At 40.9% G+C, this 12,723-nt stretch overlaps 1 protein-coding gene across 1 annotated transcript in view; it reads right to left on the bottom strand.

Moving 5' to 3' along the window:
• Window positions 1–12,723, bottom strand: part of LOC146634783 (protein NLRC3-like) — a 32,656-nt gene that overhangs the window by 14,661 nt on the left and 5,272 nt on the right. Inside the window, exons 2-4 of the mRNA XM_085378736.1 lie at window positions 8,081–8,184; window positions 7,895–7,996; window positions 5,496–5,574 (exon numbers count right to left, since the gene is read on the bottom strand). Of these exons, the coding sequence (XP_085234862.1) occupies window positions 5,496–5,574; window positions 7,895–7,996; window positions 8,081–8,157 (258 nt within the window). The 5' untranslated portion in view covers window positions 8,158–8,184. The remainder of the gene's footprint in view (window positions 1–5,495; window positions 5,575–7,894; window positions 7,997–8,080; window positions 8,185–12,723) is intronic.

Genomic DNA, 12,723 nt, shown 5'->3' with positions numbered 1-12,723 from the left:
ACACACACGGACATACAAAGAAACACACAGAGAGCATGGAGTGTTCTGTGTTTTTCTATGTCAGCCAATCAGTCTAAATCTGCTCAATTTATATCAATGATATGCTGAATCATGAAGAACAACATGGTTGACCAAAGTGCTTTCCAATAAAAAAAAAAAATACAGAGATAAAAGTTAAAAACCATACATTAAACAGACAAAGATAACAACAACAATAATAATAACACTAATAACAACAACAACAACAAAAAATAAATACATAAATGGGGGAAAAAAAATCAGTAACTATGAAATATTAAAAGTAAAAAAAAGTAAAAAAAGATTAAGAGCAACCAAAAACTGAGTAAAACTGACTCTGATACTACTTCTAAAAATCCTTGGAAAAAAGGTGTGTTTCTAAAAGTGATTTGAAGATTTCTCAAGTTTTGGGGCCAGTCTAATATGGGGGTATCTTATTCCATAATTTGGGGCCACAACAGCGAACGCCCAGTCTCCCCAGTGTTTCAATCTTGACATGGGGACAGGAAAGAGTGACTTCTCAGTTGATCTGAGAGACCTTTGTGGAGTGTATCGGTGTAGAAGGTCTGACAGGTAAGAAGGAGCCAGGCCATTTAAAACTTTAAAAGCAAACAATAAAAGTGTAAACTGAATTATAAGATGGACAGACAACCAGCGTAAAGAGGTAAGGACAGGGGTAATGTGCTCATGTTTGTCTGTCCCTGTCACAAATGCATGTAAAACAAAAAGAGATAAAACCACATGTAGCGATAATACAGGGAAAAGAAGTTTCAAACAAAACAGGTATATGATCAGAAAAGATGTCATCATAAATTTTAAGGTTATAAACAGGCAAACCATGTGAAAAAACAAAACAAAACAAACAAACAAAAAAAACCAGATCCAGAGTATGTCCACGTTTATGTGTGGGACCAGTGACAGACTGCAAAACATTAAAAGCATCAAGTAGGTTTAGTACAGGGGTGTCTAAACTCTGGCCCGCGGGCCCATTTTTACTGGCCCGCAAGTAATTTTATAAATAGAATAGCATATGGGCCGCACTTCAACTTTTGCTTGAGTGTATTGCACTTCTTAGTTTTAACACCAGGGGGAGCTACTGTTGATCAAGGCAGTTGCGCCACCAAAAAGGACAATCACAGAAGAAATTTACCCCAAGTTGCTAAACATGGCAGAACCAAAGAAGCAAAAGGTAGAAAGTGAGTGCAGGATATTTCAGACACGGTGGGAGAGTGAATATTTGCCTGACTCTTGATGGCGCTGTCACTTGGTGTTCGCTCGCTCTGTGGTAGAGCATCGCTTCTAGGGCTGGGCGATATATTGAGTTTAAAAAAAAAAAAAAAAAAATCTATATATTTTTATACAAGATATACGATGTGACAATATCGTTTATATCGATATAGTCTTTGTTACGTTATAATTATAGTTGTGGAGCCACAAGTTTGCCTCTCTTTCGTCCACTTTTATCTTTATGCAACGTTACTCGACCTTGCCTCTCTCCTTCAGTGAACACAACTTCCCCTCCCCCCCTTCACCTGCAGGCAGCGACAAGATGGACACGACAAATCTCCGTTAACAAGTTACTGCGCATCGCCCCGTGGTGGGGCTGGACGGCATCAACGTGTTAATGAGCTAACTATGCTAACCACGGTAACGCCATGCAGCCCACAGGGCCTGCACAGCCTAAAATCCTTTCATTCTTTCAAAAGTTGACAGCGTGCCTTTTGTATGAATTCTGGTTGTGCTCGATGACTGCGAACCGATTTTATGTGGTACACAGCGCTCAGCAATCTGTCAAAAAAATTTTTAGTATGACTTTGCTAAGCTACGGAGCTGCACCGCTTGATGGATTGTCGGAGCATTACGGCTATCGAGGAGTTTCGCATAGTAATACGTACTGTGCTTCAACTTAATATTACTGTATTGTGTGTGTATAAGGACCATAAATGGCACCTGTTAAGAGACACGGTTACGCAGCGGATTTCAAACTCCAGGCTGTCAGTCACACAGTAGAAGTTGGGAACAGAGCAGCTGTGAAATCCGTCTTTGTTATTATGCTCAGCATCTTTTACTTTACATTTTGACTGCACAATTGTGAGCTCTTTGTTATGCACAAAAACAACAGTTTTATTTATGGCACATTATTATTTAATAAATGGTGATCATTTATTTTTGAGTAGTTTTTTTTTCATGTACATCTAAGCTGTATGTTAATAAAAGTGCCTGTGTGACATCTGGGACACAGCTTTGACTAAGAACTCTTTTTGTTCTTAGTTTATGGCTTTAAAATAATATTGAGATATACATCTTATATCGCCATCCAGCTAAAAAATATTGAGATATGAATTTTGGGTCATATCGCCCAGCCCTAATCGCTTCCTGTTCCTGCTCAAACACAGTGGTGTTTCTGAGTAGCTTATCTGCTTAGCAATTTAATTAAAAACTTTTAAATACATTATTTTTTTCATAGTATAATCTTCACGTGCTTCATCCGAAGCACACTTTCTGTGTACTGACTGTACTGATACCTGTAAGAAATATAACATATTTGCAGCGCTGGAGGCCAGGATTACTGAATTGGAGACTCGGCTTCGCACCCTTCATTCACCCGTAGCTAGCCAGGCCCCTGTAGCTGGTGCAGCCGAAGATAGCGTAGGCCCCGCTAGCTGTTCCCCGGCAGGTCCCAAGCAGCTGGGGAAAGAGGGCGGCTGGGTCACGGTGAGGAGGAAGCATAGTCCTAAACAGAAGCCCCAGGTACACCACCAACCTGTTCATGTGTCTAACTGTTTTTCCCCACTCGGCGATACACCCGCCGGGGGTCAAACTCTGGTAATTGGCGATTCTGTTCTCAGACATGTGACGCTAGAGACACCGGCAACCATAGTCAATAGTCTTCCAGGGGCCAGAGCAGGCGACATTGAAGGAAATTTAAAACTGCTGGCTAAGGGTAAACGTAAATTCAGTAAAATCATAATTCACGTCGGCAGTAATGACACCCGGTTACGCCAATCGGAGGTCACTAAAATCAATATTGAATCAGTGTGCAACTTGTCGGACTCTGTAGTTTTCTCTGGTCCCCTCCCCAATCAGACCAGGAGTGACATGTTTAGCCGCATGTTCTCCTTAAATTGCTGGCTGTCTGAGTGGTGTCCCAGAAACGATGTGGGCTTCATAGATAATTGGCAAACCTTCTGGAGGAAACCTGGTCTTGTTAGGAGAGACGGCATCCATCCCACTTTGGATGGAGCAGCTCTCATTTCTAGAAATATGGACAAATTTATTAAACCCCCCAAAATATGACTATCCAGAGTTGGGACCAGGAAGCAGAGTTGCAGTCTTACACGCCTCTCTGCAGCTTCTCTCCTCCTGCTACCCCCCCAAAAACCCATCTCCATAGAGACTGTGTCAGCTTCCAAAAAGACAAAAAACAAACTAAAAACCAGCAACAAACAACTTAAACATAAACAATCACAAAGAAAGAACAATACAGTATCCACATCTGAACCAAAGAGTAAAACAGTGAAATGTGGATTATTAAATATTAGGTCTCTCTCCTCCAAGTCTCTGTTAGTACATGACTTAATAATTGATCAACAAATCGATTTACTCTGCCTTACAGAAACCTGGTTGCAGCAGGATGATTATGTTAGTTTAAATGAATCAACACCCCCGAGCCATTCTAACTACCAGAAATCTCGAAGCACAGGCCGAGGGGGCGGTGTGGCAGCAATTTTTCACACCAGCCTATTAATTAATGAAAGATCAAGACAGACTTTTAATTCATTTGAAAGCCTGATGTAAAACATTGTCCACCCCAGCTGTGAAACTCAGAAACCAGTCTTACTTGTTATCATCTATCGTCCACCTGGGCCTTACACAGAGTTTCCGTCTGATTTCTCAGACTTTATATCTAATTTAGTTCTGAGCTCAGATAAAATAATTATTGTGGGTGATTTTAACATCCATGTAGATGCTAAAAATGACAGCCTCAACATGGCATTTAATCTGTTATTAGACTCAATTGGTTTCTCTCAAAATGTAAAAGAACCCACCCACCACTTTAATCACACTCTAGATCTTGTTTTAACATATGGCATAGAAACTGAACATTTAACAGTGTTTCCTGAAAACCCTCTCCTGTCTGATCATTTCCTGATAACATTTACATTTACAATAATTGATTACACAGCGGTGAAGAGTAGACTTTATCAAAGTAGATGTCTTTCTGAAAGCGCTGTAACTAAGTTTAAAGAATATAATCCACCCACTGTTATCATCTTCAATGCCCTGTACCAACACAGAGCAGAGCAGCTATCTGAACGCTACCCCAACAGAGGTCGATTATCTTGTTAATAATTTCACCTCCTCACTACGTACGACTCTAAACGAAAAAATATATATATCACTCAGTTGGTATATGTCCACCTACATAACAGCAGCTGGGTACACCCTGTAATGGAAATTTCTTTATTTTATGTATTGATCACATTAGTAATAATTATAACATCACTTTGTCACTTAGTTATATACATGTCAGATAGCACCACAAATATGTCTTTATGTTCTATTACACCATAAAATGCCCTACTGTGTGTGTGTGTGTGTGTAAGTTCATGGGAGACGTTAAACAGATGGTGAAAAACGAAGGTGCCTCCCTTATCAGGCCGTAGCAAGGATTCGAGAGGTAAATCTCCAGGTGATGGATAAGTGAAAAACAAAGGTGTCTCTCTCTCTCTCGAAGGAAAGGTTTCAAGGATACTTTGAGTTGAAGGTATAAAACCACATGATGTGCTGTCAAATGCCTTTTGTCTCTGTGTTTCTGTGTGTGTATAAGATATAAGGGCGGCAGCCATCGTGACACAGCATTTTGGCATCGGACCTGAATGCTCTCTCCACTGCAATGTATATAATAAACTCCACTTTAAAAAAGGCGCTCACCAAGTGTTTACAGTTTATTTAAAACTTTCATAACAACCCTTCTACACAGCTAACAATACGACTATTCTTGTTCATTCTCTGGTTCATTCTCCCATGTTAATTAATGTAATTCTATCCTTTCTAGATTACCACTCAAACTTCTCCATAGACTTCACCCAGTGCAAAACGCAGCTACCTGTGTCGTTGCCAGAATACCTTCTATTTAGCATATTGCTCCTGTCCTTCAACCACTTCACTGGATTCCTGTAAAGTGTGACATTAATTTTACTCTAAGATCCTACTTCACTGCTACTGTTACCATTTGCTCACATCATGGGCTTTGGCGCCTTCAGCTGAGTGGACACTGGTGTTTAGAACCATCTGCTGCACCACATTCACAACATGCATTCTCACCCTAGCTCTAAAGCCAGCCTTAAAACATTTTTTTTAAACTTGCGTATTCTGATTTGTGCTTAATATTTATAATTTTATGATGTATTCACTTCACAACATGGAAATAACTGTGAAAAGAATAGATGTAAATGTAGTTGTTGTACATGTACCTTAAATAAGGAGTCCAGGTGTGTTTGATGCTGCTGGGCAGACTGACCACTGGGAACCTCTGAGCTCTCCTGGTCCACTCTGTGGAGGAATTCAATAATAATTCAAGGAGTCAGAACAATACAACAAAACATTGTCATCGAAACGCAACCTAAGATGCTGGTGGTCCTCCACATTATACAAAAAACAAACAAACACACAAGACAACAAAAAACCCAGCTCCCACTTGTTAATAAGTGGGAGCTGACACTATTTGAACATTAACAATATACAACTCCAGAACAAAGTTCACTAGCAATATTTATCTTCGTTAAAAATACTTTTAACAAAGCATATAGAATAATCCTTTTTTGTTATTATAAATATACAACAAAATTATTGTGCTCCACACCAACTGTGCAGGAGTAAAATAAATAAATAAATAATCACAGACCTCTTAATGAAAGAGAGCTGAGACATTGTGTGCACTTCCAAGAAACAGGGATTTTGGTCCCTGCTGCTCTCTGTGAACAAACTGTTTTTTACAGCCCAGCATGAAGATCATTTCCTGTCAGATGCCCCTAGATGTTTTTTTAAATTTACTTTTTCTTCTTAATGCCTCTCCTTGTGTCATCGGTGAATCCAATGAAGATATTACAAATATTACGGAGTCTTTGAACCTTGATTGTCAACCAGGATGGGTGCAAATGTTTGAATTGACTTATCAGTTGTAACATAGTCTGCATAGTCCTCCAGGTCCCCTTAATCAAATAAACCTCAGCATGTATTCTCAGAGCTGTACTGCAGTTGTGTGAGAGCACACACTGACTAAGTTTTGATTGTGTTTTTTTTTTTATTATAGTGGGCTAAGTACTAAAATAATCAAAACTTGATCCAAGACTTTTATTATACACTGAATTCTGTAAAGCAGCAGCTTATGTACATATCTTTCTTGTGTAAGTGTAAATTTGTCTGTGTTATTGTGTAAATACTTACGTTATTGTGTACTTCACACACATGGAGAAATGCCAAACTACCTTTCATTGTTCTTGTAACAGCGACAATAAAGATTCTATTTTATTCTGATGACTGTTTTGCAATTCTTTCTTTTCTCTAGGAGTTTACTCCTAGAGAAGATCTTGTAAACTTAATTTTTATTACGTGGAAACTGAAAGCAGAAATCCATATCAGGGTAGGCTTGATAAAGTGACCCTGAATTGGAAGAGCAGACAAGTAAAAAAGAATGGATGGATGAATGAAGGGATGGACGTATTTAGTTAGGGATATTTGTTGGATAATGAAGCTGTAACAGATGAGACTTTTTAAATACTGGGGAGTTCTTGAGAACAAACAATCCTGCTTCTTCCCTTTTTGGCTGCTCCTTTCAGCTGTCCTCCTGACATACTCATTTGAAATTTTGTCCATCGTCAACTCAGTGCCACCACATCCAAGCCCTATAACATGGTCTCACTATCATCTTGTAAAGTTTCCCTTTCACTCTTCCTCCAATCCTTCTGTCACAAATCACTCTTGACATTTATAATCACCCCCTTCACCAGGGCTGGACTGGGACAAAAAATGGGCCCGGGCATTTTGACTAGGGACCGGCCCCCCAGGTATTATAGGAAAAGCCATAAAGCCTTTGAATGAAAACAAACGCTGCTGTTACAGTGATGTACAGTCTTGTTGGTATATGTATGATTTCTATACATTTGACATCAGATAAAAACTTTGGTTGTAAGATACGGATAATTATTTGTTCAAAGCTAGAAATTTTAAATGAGAATAAGAAAGAAAAGTATTTCTTTGTGCCCCCCTCTCCCTGTTAATGCCCTTCATGGCCCCCTGGCAACACTTTGCTAGACCCGCCCCTGCACAGTTACCAGCTGTCAGCTACATAAAAAAGGATCCTGGTGTTATTTGTCTCTCCCCTCCCTCTCCTGTTGAAGTAGAAACAGGAGAGGGAGGGGAGAGAATGAGAGAAGAAGAGGCAGCTTTGCAGCGTAAAGACAGAACAACTCCAGCTTTGTGTCTTTTTCATTGTAGCTGAAGTCCGTGACAAACTGTTCCTTTTCACCTCAATACGAAACCCGTAATATTTTCTCTGAATACGAGACGATTCTGTTTTTTACGGGACGGTTGGTAACTCTACTAACAAACCTCATGAATAAAATAAAGTTCGCTACCAGTAACATCATAGCACCCACCCAGCTGTATAGAAACTCTGTCACGTGTCATAGCTAGCACGCAGTACAAGTTATTGTAACTGTTTGCTGAAGTAGATTTTCAGCTGTTTAGAAACAAAAGGCTTGTTTTAAAGACACAGTTTAAATGGATTGAGGGAATGATGTGTTTGCACTGCAGTTTATAATCAACAACATCAAACAGTTAAAAGAAAGAGTTCATGTTACTAACAGCTCACCTCTCTGCAGCAGACAGATGCTGGGATTTAAATTCAATGATGAAATGTTTAGACCCATCACTCTTACAGGACGCAGAGCTGGGTGGAGGTCCAGGCTGGTTCCTGTGAACAATGATGGAGCAGTGATGTGAGTGCTGAGCTGTGACATGGAGAAGAGTCATGGACAGTTAGAGATGGTCATCTCACCTCTGAGCTTTGGTCTGGCTCTCTCTGGCTCTTTTAGAGGGAGGGGCTCCCTCCTCTCTGTCCTCACACTGATCCATGCTGCTCAGCTCACACACACTTTCTACCTGCAGAGGAAACACAAATCATTCATGTGCACATCAACTGAAACCCTGCTTTCCATCACTGTGCTGTCCAGATATCAGCTGCTGCTTTCCTGCTTCCTCTCAGTGTCAGCTGGATGCAGTCAGACAGCAGTGTGAGGCAGAGGAAGCTGCCATCAGCTGCTCTGCCATCCTCTGTCAGTGCGCCCCAGGGCAGCTGTGGCTACAACGTAGCTTGCCATTGCCAGTGTGTGAATGTGTGTGTGAATGGGTGGATGACTGAATGTAGTGTAGGTTTGAATCTGGTTCTTCTCTGGTGTTCATGCAGACAGCTGTGCAGTAAATAACCATCTGTACTAACACACACACGCTCTTTGTACTCAGTATTTGAATATGAAAATATAGAGTTTTTCCCACTGACTCAAAGACACACTGTTAATATCAGTTCAAAAGGGACTCATTTACATTAAGCTCTGGAAAGAAGAAACACTGGACTGTCCAACAAGCAGAAAGAGGAAGTTTCTAATATCCAAATATGACAGCAGAGGTGCACCTGAACAGGTCACCACTCTGTGACAGAAACATGAATATGAGTCTGTTGATTTTTGAGAATATAAACATAACACTGCCTGTCCTGGGGCCCGTTCTTCATACGTCGCTCACTACATCCAAGATCAAATGACACATCCAAGACCAAACCATCACGCTAACCGTGAGCTCGCTATTCCGGTTCTCCGAACACACCTGTTGTTGACGATTAGTACAGCTGGATGAAGTAATGTGACATCACTGGGTGGATTAACAGGGGCTACGCATCAATAGTAGAAACATTGATCGGCAACCCTCTGATTGGTCGGCGAAAATGTCGAAGGAGTGCGCTCAGTATTTTTTGGCAGCAGAGCAAGAACTCTTGAGTGAGGGATTTCAGGAGTTTCAGAGTTTAATCAGAACGCAAGGGAACACTGCAAAGGCTGCAAAAGCAAGGAGAGAGGGCTGGCAGGAAGTTGCTGACAAATTAAACTCGTAAGTAATTTAATAATAACAGAGTGGATTTATATAGCGCTTTTCAAGGCACCCAAAGCGCTTTACAATGCCACTATTCAGTCACTCTCACATTCACACACTGGTGGAGGCAGCTACAGTTGTAGCCACAGCTGCCCTGGGGCAGACTGACAGAGGCCAGGCTGCCATATCGCGCCATCGGCCCCTCTGGCCATCACCAGTAGGCGGTAGGGTAGATTTATTATATTATATTACATTAGATCCTCTTTCACATTAGAGCCACAACAGGACCCACTAGAACATGGGAACAGGTAAAAGTGAAATATAAGAATATTCTACAGAATGGTAATATTTATCACTTATATTGCTTTTCGTCTCTTGGAAAGAGACCCTGAAATAATCTGTTTGTTTGTTCATAACAGCAACCAAGAAAAGGGCAGAGCAAAAAAAAGACAGGTGGTGGTCCTGCACCCCCTCGTCAACAAGTTGGTTAAGTAAATAATACCCTCACGGGAATATCGATATCTCTCAATGAGCACACTGTCACGCTGAGCTAAAGGATCTTGTCTATCCCGCAATATACGCTGAATTCTGAGGACTCTCCTTATCAATCTTGCACCTTCCGCAATGGGTGGCTCGCGTATACGGACAGGACATGGCTGCGACAGGCTTCCCAAATCCACCTTCGCTTTTATAGCCGTGGTCTCTCATCTTGATTACACGAAGTAATTTACAATTACTACTCTGAAATATGAATTACATCTGTAATAATCACATACATGTAATAGAATGTTAATAGTACATTTCCCTTTTTTAGGGAATGACCTGTATGTATCTGTGTGACATCAATAAAAGGATCAAGTGCTGCATTATCTTTAGTTACATTGATGTTATTTATTTATGGTGAAACAGTGGTGGAATATCGCTGTTGCTTTCATATAAATGAAGCGGACATACCTGCGTGGCCGCGATCTAATCCTGTTTACATAAAGTAAACCTGCTCCCGAGCAGGTTTACGCCTATGGCTCTGTTGCTATGACAGCAAGTCCCGGATGAGCTTCGGGGAACCGAACGATCCAAGATCACGCGAAATCGTCAACAATCTCATCCAGCTAACTCACTTAGTGAGGTACGAAGAACGGACCCCTGAGGTCAAACACTTTGGGCACAGACAGTGAGACTGACATATGCTCTTTGAGTTAAATCATGTCTGTGTACAAACAGAAATTTTTAACTATTACTTGGTATTATTTTATAGGAACATAACATTTTAGTACAAGTAATTATGACTTTTTATATTAAATCTGATTAAAACATAATGAAAATAAATACTACATTCATCAATGTTTTATTTATTTCGAACACGATTCTTCTGTCTCAACATCTCACTGCCTGGGACATACCTGATAACTAATGTCTAATTATCTGTTAATGTTTTCACTAATTTAATATAATAATTTTATTTGGTCTAATGAAGTCAGCGTGAATAAACAATGCAAAAACTTTTGTGTTGTCGTTGTTGTAATTACTTCCTGTTGAAGTAGATTCAATATTTGTAACAAAGGATTTTTAAACAGACAGAAGCCAACAGGTTTAATTCAATTCTTTACCACATCTATACATCCACCTCCACTGTAATTATAAAGGCCTCTGACCTTTATCAGTTGTTTACACTATACCTGCTTATGGCAGTGGTTCTTAACCTGGGTTCGATTGAACCCTAGGGGTTCGTTGAGTCGGTCTCAGGGGTTTGGCAGAGCCTCCACCGTGTAGGTCGCGGAGGTCCAGACATACCCAAATCATCGTGTAAATTTGTGATGACACGCCCCCTTTTGGCCATCACTGGCTGCAGATGATCATGCTACACTGCTTGGCCAATCAGTGCTGCAGGGAATGTAGCGCACGCAGTAGTCAAAGTGTGAATGTCGTGGTAGTACTTCGTGTGATTTTTTTGTTAATATTTTAATCCATACTAAGTATCTCGGGCAAAAGAAGAAAGTGGTTGGACGAATATGTACAATATGGATTCACATGTATCACGGAACGTGATGGGAGTGAGCGTCCTATCTGCATGATTTGCAACGCCAAGTTGAGCAACTCTAGTCTCGCACCGGCAAAACTAAAGGAACACTTCTTGAAGCTGCATGGAGACGGGGAATACAAGAACACAACACTTGCTGAATTCAAGGTGAAGAGAGCCAGATTCGATGAAAGGCCCACTCTGCCTGCTCTTGGATTTGTACCCGTTAACAAACCGATCCTCACAGCATCGTACGAAGTTGCTTACCTGATCGCAAAGCAAGGCAAGCCACACACCATTGGTGAAACACTCGTGAAACCAGCGGCGTTAAAGATGGCGAATCTGACACTCGGAACAGTTGCCGAAGGTAAATTATCCCAAATTCCTCTTTCAAATGAGACCGTCAGCAACAGAATAGAAGACATGAGTAAAAATATCTTGGCTCAAGTAGTCACGGATCTGATTTCAAGCCCGGCAAAATTCAGCCTTCAACTCGATGAGAGCACAGACGCTGCTAATCTAAGCCAGTTTACTGTTTTTGTGTGCTATGTGAAAGATGACATGATAAAAGAAGATTTTTTTATTTTGTACTTACAACAACAAATAAGGCAGCCGATGTGAAGAAGCTTGTGAATGACTTCTTCAGAGACAACAATCTTTCATGGGATATGGTTGCAGTTTGTACAGATGGAGCTCCAGTCATGCTGGGAAGAAACTCTGGTTGTGGTGCGCTAGTAAAGGCCGATGCACCACACATCATTGTGACGCATTGTATTTTGCACAGGCATGCGTTGGCAACAAAAACCTTGCTCCCAAAAATGGCAGAAGTATTAAAAACTGTGGTGGAATGTGTGAACTATGTGCGAAATAGTGCTCTGAGGCACCGCATCTTCAGTGAGCTGTGTAAAGAAATGGGCTCTGAATTCGAATTACTTCTGTACCATTCTAATGTTCTGTGGTTATCCCGGGGACAGGTGCTGAATCCTGTTTTAGCCATGTGTGTGGAATTAGCCCTGTTTTTGCACCAACACTGTCATGCAGATTGCTTCAAAAATCCTGAGTTCATTCTCATTTTAGCGTACACGACTGATATAGTCACAGCTCTCAATCAGCAGATGCAGGGTGGTGGAGTCAATATCATAGAAGCGGAAGAACATCTGAAGGCTTTTCAAAAAAAGCTAACGTTATGGAAACGATGAACAGAGAACAACAACTTCGCAAACTTCCCCCTTCTGGACAACTGTGTAAGTAAGATCGAAGATGAGTCTGGAATCTGAGATATTTCTGTATCCACGGAACTGAAGCAAACAATTGAAACGCACTTAGATGAGCTTGCAAAGTCTCTCCACAGATATTTTCCTACAAGAGACTCATATCCAGCATGGGTGAGACAGCCGTTCACGTTTGCTGTTAAGACAGCAGATGTCAGAGCTAGGGATGGGTATCGAAAACCGGTTCTTGTTGAGAACCAGTTCCCACTGTTTCAATTCCTTGGAATCGTTTGCCACTTTTAAAAACGATTCCCTTATCGATTCCAGTCG

Source organism: Diplotaxodon limnothrissa, linkage group LG3, assembly GCF_057381915.1.
Source record: "Diplotaxodon limnothrissa isolate DT_005_m linkage group LG3, D_limnothrissa_male_GT1.1, whole genome shotgun sequence".
Classification (NCBI taxonomy): domain Eukaryota; kingdom Metazoa; phylum Chordata; class Actinopteri; order Cichliformes; family Cichlidae; genus Diplotaxodon; species Diplotaxodon limnothrissa.
The sequence above is the reverse complement of the archived record's forward strand: the minus strand, read 5'-3'. Positions and strand labels throughout refer to the sequence as shown.